Source organism: Ursus americanus, chromosome 30 (assembly GCF_024610735.1).
Source record: "Ursus americanus isolate L20-20 chromosome 30, mUrsAme1.1.p, whole genome shotgun sequence".
Taxonomy (NCBI): domain Eukaryota; kingdom Metazoa; phylum Chordata; class Mammalia; order Carnivora; family Ursidae; genus Ursus; species Ursus americanus.
In genome coordinates this window covers 31,599,703-31,617,971 of record NC_142156.1, presented here as the reverse complement: position 1 = coordinate 31,617,971, position 18,269 = coordinate 31,599,703, and the positions used below count along the sequence as shown (strand labels likewise).

Genomic DNA, 18,269 nt, shown 5'->3' with positions numbered 1-18,269 from the left:
TGGAAAAGTTTATGTACAGTTGGTATTACTTTCTTCTTAAATATTTGGTAGAATTCCCCAGTGAAGTCATCTTGTCTGGTTGTCTTTGTAGGAACAGTTTTAACTACAAAATCCAGTTTCTTTAATAGAGACATAGGGCTATTCAGATTACCTGTTTCTTCTTGAGTGAGGTTTGGCTAGTTGTGTCTTTCAAGGCATCAGTTCATTTCATCTGAGTTGTAGAATTTATTGGCACAACGCTGTTCATAATATTCTCATCTCAGAGGTATCTGTAGAACCTGAAATGTTGTCTCTGCTCTCACTCCTGATAACGCAACTTGTGTATTCTCTCTTTCTTCCGTATTAATCTAGTGGGAGGTTTATAAAATCTATCTTCTCAATGAACCAGTTTTTAATGTATTTTCTTAATTATTCTGTTTTTCTATTTCATTACTTTTTGCTCTGGTCTTTATTATTTCCTTTCTTCTGCTTACTAATTGGGTTTTATTTGCTCTTTTTCTTTAGTTTCTTAAGGTAGAGTTGTCATCATTTGAAGCTTTTCTTCTTTTCTGTTGTAGACACTTCTTGCTAGAAATTTTTCCCCTAAGTACTCATTTAGCGGCATCCCACAAATTTTGATTTTGATTCATTTTCACTCAGTTCAAAATACTTTTCTGTTTAGATTTCTTCTTTGATCCATGGATTATTTAGAAGTATTTCATTTAGTTTCCAAACACTTGCAGATTTTTCAGAGATCTTTCTGTAACGGATTTCTAACTAAATTTGATCATGGTCAGAGAATGTACTTTTCTATGACTCGGAACCTTTTAAATTTATTGAGACTCATTTTGTGGCATAGACTGTGGTGTATCGTTTAGGAAAATGCTAGCCCGCTGCTGTTGGAGAAAGGCTCTGTAAATGTTAATTAGATACCATTCATGGACTGTTGATCATATCTTCTGTATCTCTATTTTCTAGCTACCTATTCTGTCAATTTTTGAGCAAAGAATATTGCAATCTTTTGATTATAGTTGTAGAAGAAATCTACAAATCTAGTTCTCCTTCTAGTTTTAACAATGTATTCTAAAACTGTTACTAGTACATAAATATGAAGGGTTATGTCCTCTTGAGAAATTTACCTCTGCCAGTATGAGACGACCTTCTTTATCTGTGAGAATATTCTGTGCTGTGAAATCCTTGTTTTATATTAATATAGCACTCTGTCTTTCTCTTGATTATGTTTAGTGTGGTATATATATATATCTGTAGTGGGTGTACTTCTTGCAGGTAGCACATAGTCAAGTATTACTCTATTTTTAAAGGTATTTTTCTAATGATTATTCAATGATTATTCCAGAGATTACAATACACATCTTATCCCAGTTGATTAAGGTTTTTCTGACTTAATATGGTAAAATATAGCAACTTTTGCTCTAATGTAGGTCTTTTTCTTCCCTCTTCCTCTGTGCTGTTATTGTCATATGTATTGTATTTATTTGTGTTATAAACCCAGTACTATAATTATTGCTTTATTCACTTTTTTTTTAAATAAAAGAGGAAAACCGATGAGAGCAATTTTGGCCCGAGGGCTACAGACTCCCACTGTTCTTACCTGAAATTTTTTGCCTTTGATTCATTTCCAGAGCCCTGAAATTATTATTTTTTGACAATTTCACCAGTTTTATATTTGTTTTTTAGAGAGAGGAATTATTGCCCTCTGCTCCACCACAGCTGGAAGTTTCCTCACATGCTTCCTTTTTGGATTTCTTTTCCCCCGACCCTCTTTCACTAAGCAACAACAACAAAGGAGCACTTAGCCATTCTTCTCCCAGAATTGTGTGTCCCCATGGACTAAAGAGTCAGTAGAATAAGAATTAATGGACAGATAAAAATAGTTCAGTCCCCCACAGTTTCTTTTGAAATACTAGACTGTCTGTAGACAAGTAGGGAAAGGAAGTTCTCTAAATACATGTATGAAGTGTCCATACGATACCTGCTAGTGCCTACTTGGGTAGCCCAGGCACCTGGCATTTGCCACACTCCCCTTGGGCTACTGTGCATTTCCAGCATTCTGAAACTTGTGGGGTGAGTGAATTCTCTGTATAAAGTAGTTTTCCTTACCTGAAAAGCTCAGGTTTCTTGTGATTCCTCTTGTTCACTGCATGCTGAGACAGGGACTAGAGAAGCGTCCCCTGCATGCGTGACCCCCAACCCCTGGTCTGTCCAGTGCTGTCCAAATGGTATTTCCATTGATAATCCCCTTCCTTTTCGGAGAGGTCTTTGGGGAGGTCTTCAGTCTCTCATGCCAGAAACATCATGGAGTGCCTCTTCCCCCCAGTCCTTCCTTCTCTGTCTTCCCCTTCCACTTTCCTAGCATCTTCTTTTCATGATTCCAGTTAGGACTGAGGCAGTGGAGGGTGGAATGAGAGAGGTCAGGAAAGCTGGGAGTTCTGCCAATAGATAGAGTGCAGTTAAAATAATACATTCGGAATTCCTGATAGTCAACGCAAAGCTTAGATGGTTTCATTTCCTCTTCTATAACTGGAATCTTAGGTCACAGGAATGACTTCCCAGAGTTAAAAAATAAAAAAGGTGCAGGCCATAGATAAGGGTTTTGATCTGAATTGAATCTAGGTTGAAAGTCTAATTTTTTAAAAAAAATTTTACATTGTTAGTTTGGTTGGAAACTTAAGTTTCCATACAGAAAGATCATATTGTTTGTAAATATCACTGTGTTCCAGGGGTTAAAAATACTTGAACAAAGGGAAAGGGAATGGTAGGTTTGTGGTCCCACCCGGTCTTTATGTGGACTTCCATATACTCACCCACTCTCTGCATGCAGCCACTCATGCTGCCACAGCCTGGTCATTCTGTGCCCTCTTGTCTGGGAAGCTGGTGGCGGCCCAGCATGAAGTTCACATGTCTACGGAGAGCTCTCATCTCAGGGCTCCTCATGGGCCTGTATTCTCTGCTGCACACAGTGGAGGTTAGGCAGATGGCCTCATGGTCACAGTGGAGTGAAAGAGTGGTTTCCTGTTTTCAGGGGATTCCTTTCAATGCCAAACATAGCAGCTGGGAAACAGAGTTCTCCCAGAATCACAATGTACTTCTGGGGTTCTGTTTAACCATAATCTGACAGGCACTGTTAACATCTGTCTCCAGGAATGTCAAGCTGTAATTTTTTACAAGTAATTGCTTCATAGCATTACAGTACATCAGTTTGATCCATGCTCTCATGTGCGGTAGGTGGCACTACCCAATCAAGATTTCCCCTAGCTGACACCGGTTCTTAAGTGCTGATGTTTACATTTCTCATTGCGAGCATCTTTCGGAGCTCCAGTCATTGCCCGTGAATGTGGGAAGATACCCAGGAACGGTGGGCTGCACACAGTGATAGCAGTCTCACGTGTACTTGTCGTGACCTCATCTTCAGAACGGGCCTGTGGAAGTGTGAGAGGTGAGAGGGACCTGGGGAGTTTGAAAACAGCGAGAGAGGCCTGTCATTCTCCTTAGTTCTTCCCGTCATTCTCTCCCCCACTTAATTCCCACCCATAGAGAAAACCTGCTGAATGTAGGAACATGGTTTGATTGCCCGTGCTCTTGGTAAGGTAATTGTCACGGGAGTTTGTTTGCAGGTAAATTTTGAGGTACTTAATCTGAATCAGTACCCACAATTCCACTCTCAGAAGTTGGAGAACATCAGATTTGAGATGACCCCTAGGAATCCTGCAGACGGGGTTTCACTTCTCAGGTGATGGAACTGCAAATCAGAGAAATGGCAGGCTTGCTCGAAATCGTACACCTGGGCCTCCAGAAACCCAGCCTGGGCTCTTGCCACCAACCATCCTGCCTCCCCAGCAGGTCCCAGGCTCTTCACTAAGCTTCCAGTAAATGGGTATTTTTATTATGAGTAATGCTGAGAAATAGAGGAGAAATCAGATAAATAACATTTTCAGGAGCTGCTTCATTATTTTGCTAAAAGCAGAATCATTAAATTATCCGGGTCAAATAATCTTTATAATATCAGATAGCACACACAGTCCTTTACTGCCTTACATCATGAGAAGAGAGAGAGAGAGAGAGAGAGAGTGTGTGTGTGTGTGTGTGTGTGTGTGTGTGTTTCATTCACTTTGGATGTGATGCCAGCATAACAATATGAAGTCTACAGAGGAGTTGAAATTTGACAGGTTAATTTTATTATATACATGATGTTCTGGCTTTTCACAAATGAGTTTAGCCTGGGGTCATTCAGGAAATTTAGGGTGACCTCTCTGTTTGTAGAAGCAGGTAATTTGTAAAGATGCTCTATTGCTGCCTCATGATATATAATTATGGAAAGGGTAATTAACTATTAGATACTGGAGGGAGGAGGAAAGACAAACTAGTTTCCTTTCCAAATGGGCTCCTTAGATCCAAGAGAAGGAGGCTGGCCTGGTTACCTACTGCTGCATAACAAACACCACCCCAGAAGTTAATGGCTTAAAATAATAATGACATTTATTTAGCTCATAAATCTGCATTTGGGTGGAGCTTGGTGGGGACAGCTCATCTCTACTCCATTCAGCTTCATCTGGGCTCCTGCCCTCATCATGTCTGGTGGCTGATGGTAGCGGAGATTTCCACTAGGCCGGGACCGGAAGCCTACATGCAGACTCTCCATGTGGCCTGGGCTTCCTCACGGTGTGTTGGCTGTGTTCCAGGGCAAATGTCCCAAGAGAGAGATAGACCATAGCCCCTCATCTTTTATGACCTAATCTTAGGGGTCATGCAGTATCTCTCCTGCCACATTCTGTTTGTCGAGGCAGTCACAAAAGCCTGTCCAGTTGCAACGGGGAGGGAGCTAGAGTCCATCTGATGGACACAGCAAGGTTCGGGAGAGGATAGAGGGCCAGAAATATTGCCGTGACCTTTTTAAAAAAATCCAGTCTGCCACAGAGAGAGACTGTTATCTTTTATTTAAGTAGAGCAGCTAATAACATGACACTAACCTGGCAGAAACTTATAATGATATTTTTAAAAAATATTACCTCACAGGTGAAAGGGAACCTGCATGGAGTAGGGGCAGTCTGGCAAAGAAGTCTGCCTTATGAAAGCTAGATGCATTTGCCTGTACAGTTCTGTGTAGCAAATCACCCCCTGAGAGCTCAGGGACATGACTGTCCGCCTTCTCAGAGCCCACCGAGGGCGTGGGTTCCATCAGAGTCATTTGGCCCTGTCTAGTTCCACTGCGGTTTAACCCGGAGCTACATTCCGTTACAGCACTCTGAAACACTGGGAAGAAGTACAAAGCTTAAAAATGGAGAGAACCTAGGTGGCACCTAAATGTGTTCGTGGCCCTGGGATCCCTTGTTTGAAAAAAAGCAGATGCATTGAGGTAGAATTGACATATAATAAACTGCACGTACTTGAAGTTTACAGCTGATGACTTTTGACATACATATGTCTGTGAAACCATTCCTACACATGGCGAATATATCGACGTCCACGGAAGATTCCTTAAGCCTCTTTGTGTCCTCTTCGTCCTGCCTTTTCCCACCGCCGCCATCAGGCAGCCGTGATCTCTGTCACTGCGTGGTGTTTGCATTTTTTATAATTTTGTCTAAATGGGATCATAGCGTGTGTAATTTGGGGAGGGTTCTGTCTTCTGTCACTTAGCGTAATGATTGTGAGATTTATTCATATTGTGTATATCAATAATTCATTTCCTTTTTTTTTTCCTGAAGAGCAAGTCCGTTTTATGGAAACATCACCATTTGTTTATCCATTCAGCTGTTGCTAGACATGGGGTTGTTTCCAGTTATTGCTTCTAAGTAAAGCTCCTGTGAACGTTCACGTGCAGGTGGTGCTTGCCTAGACATCTGAAAAGTGAATTGGCTGGATCGTGGGGTAGGTATAGGTGTCACTTTTTAAAAAGCCGCCAGGCTGTCTTCCAGAGTGCTGCGCCAGCAGTGCAGAGGGGTTCCCGTTCCTTTACATCCTCACCAAGACTGTGTGTGGTCGGCCTCCAGCCATTCTAATAACCGTGTGGTGCTGTCTCGTCGTGGTTTTAATTTTCCAGTCGCCTGGGAACTAATGGTGTTGAGCATCTTTCCGTGTGCTGATTTGCCATCCATGTATCTTCTTCAGTGAAGTGCCTGTGCACAACCAGAATGGTCATTAAATACAAGGAAGGACGGATATGATGCATCTAGAGCATGACCTTTGCCCTCAAGGAACTTTCAAAATTATTTCTGAAACATAATAATATTTCCAGGCCTTTTAAAATGCTTTTTCCTGGGTATAATTTAACCTTTTTAATGACTCAGATTTGTAATCATAAGCATTCATGACTGTACTGTGTAGAATCCAGTTTTGAGTGGCCTCTATACTTCCGCTGCATCATATCCCTCCTTGTGACCCTCCACCCTCTCTATCTGGCTGCATCCTAATGTGTTTTTTACCAAGAAACCACAGAAAGTGCCTGTGACCAACTCGCATGCAAAACAAAACCAGAAGAGCGTGGGGTCGGGAGTCAAGCACCTCGTACAGGACCCCAGCGGCACACAGGCCCCCTCCCCTCCCTTGTGACAGCGTTCCTGTTCTCCCACTGGTGGTATCTGGTTACGTTTGGTCCAGAGTAAAGTGTTTCACCATTCCCATTTATGACACTTAATGGGAAGGTAAGCAAACCGCTGAGCTTGGGTGTACAAGAGAGTGGGTGGTTGCACAGGTGTGATCCCTGTTTTTGGATGTTTTGCCATTTTTCCTCTGCCAGAATGGTACCTCGTAGGTGTAGAAACAAATACCCTAAAAGATTTAAAAGAACACTTTATCTCATGCCCTAAGCAATAAGACAAGTTCATCTTAAGGTGAGCACTCTCTTGAGCATCTCTTTCCTGAGATCATTTCCTTCCCAAGCTACTGAAAGACCACAGCCACTTCATATCCAGGCCGCCTTGTGCTTTGGTGTCCTGGGTCGGACCAGATATATTCCCTGTGATTTCAGAAATGGGAATGCCGCGACAGGGAAGACCAGTAGTCTTTCTAGGCTCATGTTCTGTCTGGGTATGTATCAGAGGGTGTTCTCAGGGGCAGGTGATTCTCCTCTGAAACATGAGTACCAGGAAGATAACGATGTGTCCAAATGGGCACCTTCCCTGCTAGGGGCTCTCCACTGGTCTAAATCTTTGCTCTGTGTAGGATTGATAGTGTCTTGTAGCCTCTGTGCGGTAGTATAAATTACGTTTTTCAAATTTAAGGTATTTGGATGAGTCTAGGTATGCTTTCTGTCTATCCTTCATGCTTTATAAGTACTGTCTTCTAGCGGCCCTCATTTTTGGAAGCTGAAGCATTTTTTTTTTTTAAGACCTACCTCCATTCTGAAGCTTTCAGATCTTCTGGACCTTTATTCCTAAATTTCTCTACATTCTCTCACAGTTTTCTTAAATGAGCTCGTTACTCAGCAATTATTCAGCAAACCTTTGTGAAGTGCCCGAAGAGTGTGCTAGGTGTTGGGTCAGTGCTTAGCAAGAACACGCTGAGAGGGGGAAACAAAGTCATATAAGTGCTGTTCGTTGCAGTAGGCACAGGGAAGACATGTGACAGAAGTCCGTGTGACTGTCACAGAGCCATCAGACCTTCGTCTCTGGCCCAGACAGCAGGTATCCAGAAGTTCCAGAGTATGAACTAGGGGGGAGGGACTTGGAACCAGAATGGCTGTCTTCTGGTACTCCAGGGCCTCTCCTGGGGTAGGGACAGCAGTCTCCTGTCTCAGGCTTGTGTGTGGTCAGTACCATCTCGGGGGAGGTAGGAGAAGGGCAGGATATGCCGAGCTCCAGCCGAAGGAGCTGTTCCAGGTACCTCACAGACTCTTAGTAAATCCTCATAATTGAGTTATCTTTCCCATTTTGCATATGGGAGAATGGAGACTGCTCCGAGGTAAACTGCCCCCACAGTCTTCGAGCTAGTAGGGACTAGCCCCAACATTCAAAGCCCAGGTTCGCAGGACTCTAAAACCCATGATACCTCTGTCATGCCGTTCTGCTTTTCCAGAGGGTGGCTTTCACATCAGTAAGAAGAATTTCCTAAGACTTAAAATGGAAGCGTAGTCCGCCTTGCAAGGTAAAGAGCCTTTTCTCAGAGCCGGCATTTGAACGGGGCTCTGTGTGAGCATGGTTTCCTACGTTGGGCAGCCTTTAAGGCCCACACCACCCAGATTACCCTGCGTCCATCTGTTTCAGAGCCTGAGTGCAAAATTGGGGACGTTTGTCTTAAGGATAAAGGAGGCCATCCCAAGGATGTTTTGGAATGCCTAATTTTCTTGCCCCCAAACACGCAAATGCTCAGGGAAGCCGTTGGGGATGAGGGTGAGGAGACATGGCTACTGTCCCCCTCCTCCGCCAAGCCGTTCCCCAGAGCACGCACCACGGTAGATGTTGCTTGAGGATTACTGTGTCTCCTTTAGTTCAAATTGCATTTTAGTGAGTAATAACCCCTGCCAAAGCTAAACTAAATCTAGAAAAGGCAGGACTCATTCCTAAGCTGCTCATAAGACTACTCAACATGCCCAGGGCTCATGAATCAGCTATGACCTAGCCAGCAGCTCTTGCCTACCATCCCTTCCCGGTGGCAGTTTTCCTCAATTTTCAAAAAGCAGGCATCCTGGTTCCTGTGGAAAGTCTCCCTTTGGAGGGGTTTATGGGAAACACGGGGACATTAATCCCGCCTCTTAGGGTGACATTTGCTAACTTATTCTGAATTGTTCCCCCAAAAGAGATTCATTGGACTGAAATAATTTATAGCACATTAAACCCAAACTGTTATTACACCTTAGATTTTGTTTTTGTGAGGTTTCCGGAGAGTTGGAGCTGTATCCTAGAGTGTGCTTGCTGCTTTGGGCGACATCATTGTGGTTAAACCTGGCTGCCTCGCCCAGAGAACAGGGCGGCTTCCCTCTCTTGACTTCGGAGCACGGTGCTCAGAAAATGATACATCACGTTCCTTCTTAGTTACCGTAATTGCTCCGTTTATCCTGGAGGTGAAGGGAGCAGCTTGATACCCTGCCTCCTACGTTAACTACTTGTTTTTAAGAAAAAAATTTTTAAGTAGGGCCATAAAAATTCCTATAAAACCCACTCTTGAGTCCTGACGTTTAAGCAATGTGACCGTGCCGTGAACACTCTAGGATAAGTTGACTGCTTATGAGATCTACTCAGCGCATAGGGTTTATTGAGTATCAGCTACTTCAGAACATCTGCCAGTTTTGTTTGTTTGTTTGTTTTTACTGTGGTAAAACAGACCTGAAATTTTACCATTCCAGCCATTTTTAAGTCCACAGTTCAGGGACATTAAAGTCCTTTTGCAGTATTATCCAACTATCACCACTGTCTGGTTCCAGAACTTTTCTTCACCCCAAAGGGAAACCCCCATACCCATTAGCAGTCACTCCGTACCCCCGGCCCCTGGCACCCACTAATCTACTTTCTGTCTCTGAATCTCATCAGTTTGGATACTGCACATAAATGGAGTCAGACAATATGTGGCCTGTGTGTCTGGCTTTCACCTAGCAGAATGTTTTAAGATTTATCCACGTTGTAACGTATGTCCGTACTTCGTTTTTTTTTTTTTTTTTTTTTTTTATGGACTCAAAAAGATTCCATTGTGTGGACGTACCACATCGTGTTTCTCTGTTTTCGTCATTGGTGGACATTTGTTGCTTGGTTGTTTCCACGTTTTGGCTATTGTGAGTAACGCTGCCATGAACATTCCTGTGCAGGGATTACTTTCAACACCGGTGTTCACTTCTTTGAGGTGTTGGCCTGGAGTGGAAGCGCTGGGTTGTCCGGCAGTTCTGTGTGACTAAGGGACTGCCGCCGCGGCTGCAGAGTTTTGCATCCCCACCAGCGTGTACCGTTCTCATCTCTGTACGTCCTCGCCAGCACTTGGTACTCCGTTTTGTAAAATAATATGTATCCTATTGGATATGAAGTGGTAGCTCTTGGTGGTTTTGATTCGCATTTCCTACCGACTGATGGAGTTAGTATCTCCTTGTGTGCTGTCGGCCGTCTGTCTGTCATCTTTGGAAAAACGTCTATTTAGATCCTTTGCCCGTTTTGCATTTGGGCAGTTGGGTTGTTTGTCTTTCAGTTGGGTTGTTGAGTTGTAGCTTGGTTTGTTTTTCATGGAAATGTTCGGATACCCATTAAGTAACGAGAGTGGTAAAGCGACCCCGCGCACACGTCCCCCAGGCACAAGTCATTGCACACGGTCCTCGCGCTCTCCACCCCCACATGGAGGTTTCCAGAACAACTCCCAGCCCTTTAATGTCATCTCGCAATTAGTTTGAACTTCCCGATTAAAACATGGTTTTATAGTTGGTTTGCTAGAATTAAGATCCAGATAAGGTTCACACTTTGCATTTGGATAATATACTTCTTTTAAGTCCGTTTTAGTCTTAAATTTCCCCTCTTTCTCCCCTCTCTCAGTTTGTCTTCTTGAAGGAACTGGATTGTGTATCTTACAGAACTTCTACATTTTAGGTTTCTCTGACTGCATCCCTGTGGTGCTCTCCCTGGTATAAGCTAGAAGATAGAGCTAGGGGTTAGATCGAGGTTCCAGTTTGTGGCAGAAACACCTAAGTTGTGGGGTTGTGTCCGTCTCTTCAGGTAGAGCAGAGCAGGACTGGCTCTCTCTGAGGTGGCACTAGGCAGGCACTCATCAGCCTCGTTACCAAGAGATGCCATTCCATTTCTGTCAGTCACTGCTGCTCCACTGGAATTCCTCTTCACAGACAGACTCCTTTGTCAGCTGTTTCATTGCCTTGCTGTCCAGTTTGGTCAGGAAAGTTCCATCCGGTGCTTGATCCTCTCCCTTGATTTCCCAGCACTCTGATCATGAGTGGTTTCCAAGCTGGGCCGGGTGTCCTTCTGCAAGCATCATCACGAACTCCCGGATTTGACCTTTAAAATGGTCCCCATCCACTGCACTTCCACCTGCCGTCAATCTTTTTATCAGTGGTCCTGACTCAGGTCATCTGGGGACTTTTAAAGAAAATAATGTCTAGACAACTGGGTTAGCCTCTCTGGGGTAGAGCTGAGCATGTTGCCTTGAAAAGGCCTTGCAGGTGATTCTGATGCACAGCGAAGATTGAAGGTCTTGTTGGAACCCCCTCCCTGACAAGGGGCACAAGATGCAGGGCCCTGTCTTCAGGATGCCTGGCTCACCCTGGGCTGTCTGCCCTGGCTTCCTTCCTTACTCCCGCTTTACCATGTAGTCCCAACACCTGGACTTCATGATGAGCAAGCCTCATGGACATGTGCTGCCTGCCCTCGCGTCTCCTCCCCTCCGCTCCTCTTCCCTGACCTGGAGCAGAGCTTGGCAAAACTTCATAAAGGAGGATGCGCTAAAGTCCCCAGGGCAACACCCTTAGATCTGCAGCCACAGTGGGCCTACCATTTTACCCCGTGGCAGCCCTGAGCACCAAGCAGGTTTTTGCTGGTTAATTTCCAGGGTCTTCTGGGGCCTTCTGTGTTTAACACTACCAGCAGTGGTAAATACTGTCTCTTGATGTTTTTCTTTACTGTCTTTTAGACATCACACCCCCCTATCATACCGCACAGGAAAAGATACCCCCATCTGCCTCTCTCAGATTTCCTTCCAGACCTTGCCCTCTGGCCTGGGGCTGAGGCAGTTGGGTAGGGGTTTTGTTTGTAACTCACTTGTACCTCCTGAAGGCTGGACTGTGACCCCCAGCAGGTGGCATTCCCTGTATCTTCAGTCACGGGAAGGACCCTGCCTCTCTGCCTGTGTTTGGGCCTGTGACACCACTGTCAGCAGTTGAGACAGGCCGAAGGAAATCGGTGTGAGCAGAGAGATGAATCATGGTGTTTGGCTGCTTGCCCTATGCCCATAAAAGTGGCATTTCCTTAAATAGATCAGAACCTTAATAACTATTTAAAGAACATGTGGTATTTGGGGGTGTATTTTATGGCCCTTAATTAAACTTCAGACAAATTAAAACATTTTTAAGATGTTTTATGACATTTTTTTAGTATTTTTCTGTGGAGATTTGTGTAATTTTTTCACTCTCTTACCCCACCCCTCAACTCTCAATGCATACAAGGGCACACCAAAGTGGGGCTACCTGAAGGCCGCAGGCGGAGGACGGCATCGTATCTTAGAGGAGCAGGTGAGGGCTTCTGGCCCAGCTCAGGAAGGAGTGAGTGGGAAACGGCCAGCTGGTCCTGTGGAGGGGTGTGAGGTGTTGGGCGATTTTACGAGCCTAGGTCTGAGTTTTTATGATAGTGAAAAGGACAGCAGATGGGCTTGTGAAGCAGGCCATGGCCATCTGCCCTGTCAGATCTCTTAGTGGACATTTCCTGGATTGGAGGACATGTGCCTGTAAGAGAAAATGCAACAGAGCACCTCATTTTAGTCTGTGTTGAATGCTTTCTTGAACTTTTGTTCTGACACATATCCCAACCCTCTCATTTTTGTCCGCCTAATCCAAACATAGACTTATCTGGAAGAGTAGAAAAGTCCTGAGTTGACCTGAAAACCAAACGCAAAATCTGAATTCATTAATTAGAAACTTGTATTATAATTACTAGTATATTCCATTGTCCCTATTTTTAAAAGAAAATTGTTCCCTTCTTAGAGAGCTTGGCGCCATTGCCTGTGAATAGTGAGCAATAGAACGTCCTTCCATTAATGTGCGTATTCCCCTCAAAACATCGTTTTTGAGCTTTAAGAATAGTTTATTTTAAAGGTGTTGGCTGGCCTGCTGAAGCAGCCGTCCATGTAGGGGTGAGGACCTGTGTGGTGGAAGACCCTCAACCCTGCCGCAGCCCCTGCGCTGATCTGCAAAATGTCAGTGGGCCCTTCTGCCCAGAGAGAAGTGCACTTAGGCTTTACAGTCAAGGGTTTTTCCTTATGTACCGAAAAATGCCACTTTTTAAAAAAATAGCCCATTTCTAGACAACCTTTGTGAAATAAACATGTCAAAAAGCCTATCTGTGAATGCCATAAGACCATTACGGATCATTGAACTTTGCGATGAGGTGGCTTCTTTTTTTTTTTTTTTTTTAAAGATTTTATTTATTTATTTGACAGAAACAGCCAGCGAGAGAGGGAACACAAGCAGGGGGAGTGGGAGAGGAAGAAGCAGGCTCATAGCGGAGGAGCCTGATGTGGGGCTCGATCCCAGAACGCCGGGATCACGCCCTGAGCCGAAGGCAGATGCTTAACCGCTGTGCCACCCAGGTGCCCCGATGAGGTGGCTTCTTAAACTGAAATTAATAGCCGTGGAATCAAGAGCTCCAGAGAGGAAGCCAGGGGACCTTTCCCGTCTTCCCATCTGAATTTTCTAGCACTCTTTTCAGCCTCAAAGGACTGGCTTTGTTGTTTATATAGACTTTTCTATGTTCAATCTGTATTATTTCCCAGTAGTTTGATTTTTCAGCCCTGTCATCAAGAACAGTGAAACAAGCGGTTGAGATGGGGAGCAGAGGGCGCAGGCCCAGCGCTGCTGTGGTGGCATGGGGTGGTGGCAGCCTTGCCTGGGTCCTGATTTCTCAGATTTTAGGCTCTTCTCCACTTCCCTTGAAGCCCTGGCCTCATTTTCCCCCAGGGCTGAGGAGGTGGAGGGCCAGGACATCAGAGCACTCAGAGGTCTCGCTTGGACTCGGTGCAGAGTGGGCTCGCTGTCCTCAGCGGATACAGTGTCCAGCCTGGCTGCCTCCAGCTGGCGGAGGCGGAGACACCTGCCAGCCAGTCTGGGCTTGGATTTTGTTTTGATTGGGAAGCTTGGTTTTCAGGTACTTCAAAGTTAACTCCCCCTACCCTGGAACTCAAGAAGCCATTGTTTCCTCATTGTTTAAATTTCTTCAGCATGTTTTGTAAATGAAGTCGCTGCTCTGCCTGGAGATTCCAGGCTTGAGTTTGGGTTTGTGTTGAGGAAGCTGGGGAAGGCTGGGGTTCCCGCAGCTGGGGAGCTGGGGCGCTGGGGCGCAGCCGTTTCCTCTGGTACAGGAGCCTTTGCCGGGCGGCGCGGGGAGGCCAGGCACGTAGGCGGCTCTGCCAGACGCCTGCCTTTCAGGGAGCTGGAGAGGGGGCTGCAGCGGCAGGAAGTGGAGATTTGTTTTCCTCCAGAAATGAATGTGGCCTCTGGGGGCAAGGGTTGGGAGTCCTCAGCAGCCACATGTTGCCGGCCTCGCACAGGGCTTGGACACATCAGTAAGAGGCTGCTTGCCCTGCTGTCATGCAATGATACGAGGTGCCCTCGGCTCTTTGATCAGAGCACCTGTCATGGGATCTGGTCAGGTTCCTAGGAGGAGCATGGATGGGCTTTGGATGGGCCTGAGTTTGACTAACTACACAGGTCAGCTCTGGAACTTGGGTCTCCTTGAGTCCCAGCCTCCTTATCTAAAACTGCTCCTGGGTGATGATGGAATTAAAATGACACCCTGTCCTCCCCGCTGCCAGCCCAGCACCTTGGACAGGTCACTTCCCTGCCCTGGGTCCAGTTTCCTCCCAGATGGCACTGACTCCCCTGGCTGGCTGCTTCCTGAGATTCAGATGGGATGAAAGAGGCCAGTTTGTTGTGGCAGCAATCAGCTGTAGCTGTCGGACACTGCTGGTTGCACGACGCCCTTGCAGGCGGCAGTAACTGTCGTTGTCCACTGGAACGGGGGCCTGTCAGGATTAGGACAGGAATGCTTGTTTGGGCTGTGTGTTTGTGGCCAGGAAGTGTGAGGACTGCGGCCCAGAGGCAGGGAGGACCTGCCAGGCCCCGGTGGCCGGGGAAGGGTTGGTGGGAGCACTCTTAGAGGCCAAGTCAGATGGCCCTGAAAGCTTACTGAGACCTTCCCTGTGACTCTTGGCGGGTTTGCATCCTTTTGTGCTTTAATCTGGTAATTTTTCTCACCACAGTTTATGAACAGTGCTTTCAGGCCAGATCGGTGAGACTGGCCACCCCTTATAATCAGGTTACCGAGGGGAAATGGCCTCCGGAATGATTGCCCACAGAGCTGCTGCCTTTTTGAAGGCTTATGCTTGAGTGGAAGCCCCCCCAGAGGGCAGCATTCTGGGTGTCTGCAGTCAGGGGCCAGACAAATCATTTCAGTGACAAGGCCGATGAACAGTTCAGTCCCACGCTCTTCCACACTACTCGCTGCTTTTGTGGGGGACTGACCAAGAGCTGTGAGTCTGAATTAAGACTGTTTTCTTGGAAGGGTCACTTGCCCAGCCTGGTCCTATCCTCCCCACCTGCCGCTCGTCCATGAGCCCCAGGGCCCCTGCTTGGTGTGAGGACCTAACAGTTTGTAAACCCAGGGTGAGGGATGGCAGAGTTTGTAAAACCCTGTACACATATGCCTAGTATTCATATCGCTGTGAGCACTTGTCCCTGGGAGGAGTGAGAACCTGTGTCCAGGAGTGGGAGTTTGCCTTCGCTAATAAACTAGAGGCTTCTCAGTCCCCAGGGAGCTAACCCTTGATGCGGTTGAAATCTGCATGAAAGAAACAGTGGGGCCACAGACAAGAGGTGTTTGGAAGTGCTCTCTTTTACAGTCTGCGGCATTTACATAAAGTGTGTGAATTTCCAAAATTTCACTGTGGAGTTTCAACTTCCAAAGGATTCTTGCAAATAAGGGTAAAGCTTACATATTAGCCAAACTGTGTTATCATATAGTCAACTATTCTGAATATGTTACTTTTTTGGTTGCAAATAATTTACTATGACTGTAGAAAGAGGCACCTCTTCCAAGAAGGTTGAGGGGACCGTGGAGAAGCTCTGTGGGAAAGCGCACAGCCCCAGCGTGCATCGGCTCCCAATGTCTCCTAATGCAGAAAGGCAGCTGTTGACGTCCTCACAACACAGAGGTTTTGATGGACTGTAAATCTGTCCTGAGCCCTAATAGGGGAGGTCAGGCTGAATCATAACTTCTTAACATAGCACTTTTGCTCCCCAGGGCCCTGCAAGGCCGCAGAGCTGCCAGACCAGCTCCCTGTGCCCACAGTTCTTCACATGAGGGGGAGGTGGCTCAGATGTGTGCGGCCAAGGGGGCAGTGACCTGTAGGCACTGGGCAGGATGGGATGGGCACCTGCTGAAAAGGCCAGTCACTGACACCTACCGGTCTCCCCTGCCTGGGGTTTGGAGGCCATGTGGCATCTAAGGCCACCTTCCCCCTCCTCAGCATGCTCCTGAGATCACGAGGTGTGTTACTTACATGTTTTTTTCTTTTCCCACAGAATATTGACATTACAAACTTCAGCAGCAGCTGGAATGACGGGCTGGCCTTCTGTGCTCTCCTGCATACATACCTTCCGGCCCACATTCCGTATCAAGAGCTGAACAGCCAAGATAAGGTAGGCTGGCTGTGAAACAGCCGGGCTTCCGGAGTCCTTACCACACAGGAGAGGCAGAGCCTTCCAGCAGCAGGGCCCCTGCCATGGTGCTAGCTCACCACGGCCCTATCCCAGCTTGGCCCTATTCTGGGATTGAGTTATTTGTGCCGAGCCAGCCAGTCCCTGACCTACCTTGTGTGGGACGTTTGGCGGGTTCAGCATTCCCCAAGTTACCACATTCCTGGTGAGAGTGGTCAGCCTTCCTGGATGATGACGTGTAGGATCGAGACCTGACCACGGAGAGCCGCTCAAGGCATGAGTGGGCTGGGCAGTGCTTCCCATGCCGCCAGTCTCCTGCCAGCCCCACGTTGTCCAGCAGTCCCACTCAGGGAGCTGCTCGGGGAAAGGGTTGGGCACAGCCCCAGTCCAGATGGGCACTGGGAGAGGTCCCAGGCCTGAGCCCTCCTCTGGTGCCCTCCTGCCCTCAGATAACGCTTGGAAGATTCTTCCTGGGGAGGAAGCTCACTTGACAGGTGTTTCTGATGAGCTTTTGGGGTCCAGGTCCGGGCGGCTCAGGACCGATGTGTCGAAAGTGGCCCTTTGGCACAGTGAGGAAAGAACGAGCATGTGGAGACTGCTCCGCAGCTGGTCACAAGAGGAGCTGGTGGGCCCTGTGGAGGGGCAGTCAGGGTCAGTGGGGGCTCCAGGGGCTCCAGTGTAGGTTTGTTCTGGTACCAAATGGAGATGGCTCTCTGTCTTCCCCAGCGTCGTGAGTAGTGCAGGTCGCCGTCCTCCTGTCCTTGCTTGTCCACTCCAGTCATACAGTTTCTTTTACAGCGAAGCAACTTCACCCTGGCCTTCCAGGCGGCTGAGAGCGTCGGCATCAAATCCACACTAGTGAGTCGCTGGCTGGGCCCCTCCGTTTTGTTAGGAACAGTTTCCTTTTCATTGAGGGGGATCCTGGGGGGTGTGGTGTCCTGATGATCAGGGGGCTAGTGGGTGGGGATGGGGGCCCAGCCAGGCCCTGGCCAGCTGAGCGAGCAGCCCATCGGAGGGGCGCAGGCAGGGGTTTCACTTCAATCCCAGGGGTGCTTCACGCCTCACATGAAGTGTGCTGACGAGGCGCCCTGAGGTGGGCTGAGTCCCCCTGACCACAGCCCCGGCAACTTTGACTTCCTTAGAGTCACCTTTTTTAGTTGAATCCCTAGGTTCAGAAGAAGAAATGCTAACAAGTTGATAGCAAGTCCCTGTCAGAGGCACATTCCTGCAGGTCTGTCTGCCTTTTGTCAAACTAGAGGGAGAGGGGAGGCGAGTGCAAGGCAAAGAAGGAGGCTTAGAGGCTGAGCAGACGCTCCCGCGCTTCACAGGGGCCGTGGCAAACGCCACTCGGGCGAGACATGAGTTGTAGAAAACCCTCGTGTTTCAGGGTCGTCAGGCCTCTGCCCGGCGCCCACGGTAGCTCACAACAGACATGCTTCTGTCAGAGTTCTCACCTCGTCACCACGTCTGACTTTCTGTAGAAGATACTGAGTCCAGATGCAAAGCCAGTCCGTCCACACCCGGCGACACTTACGTTCTATAAACTCAGCATCGCGACGTTGGTGTCGTGCGGGGACACGTGGTGGCCAGCGTGCAGCTCGGGGACTTCGCAGAGTGAGAGCCCCACGAGGCCAGGTCACTGACCCGAGGGCACCCCTCACCCTGACTGGTAACAGCTGGATGGCTTTGAGGAAGTGTTTACATTCATATTTACCCCACAGGCGTGTTCGTGTGGAGTTCCAGAAGCATATCTTCTGACTTGATAGAAATTGGCTTGTTTAGGGCGGCCTCTATTCAGTGGTACAGAGACAAAGAGACGTTACCATTATTGACATGTTCTCTGTTATCTGGGTATTTTACATCACATGTAAAGTTCCAACATATAAAAGTAGGCCACCACCCCCACCCCGCCAAAAACCCCTTAGTC

At 47.3% G+C, this 18,269-nt stretch overlaps 1 protein-coding gene across 3 annotated transcripts in view; it reads left to right on the top strand.

Moving 5' to 3' along the window:
- The window catches only part of SPECC1L (sperm antigen with calponin homology and coiled-coil domains 1 like), a 121,538-nt gene that overhangs the window by 99,837 nt on the left and 3,432 nt on the right, over positions 1 to 18,269 (top strand). For all 3 annotated transcript variants that reach the window (XM_045802473.2, XM_087857555.1, XM_087857554.1), the window contains exons 14-15: positions 16,208 to 16,324; positions 17,141 to 17,200. In XM_045802473.2, the coding sequence (XP_045658429.1) occupies positions 16,208 to 16,324; positions 17,141 to 17,200 (177 nt within the window). The remainder of the gene's footprint in view (positions 1 to 16,207; positions 16,325 to 17,140; positions 17,201 to 18,269) is intronic.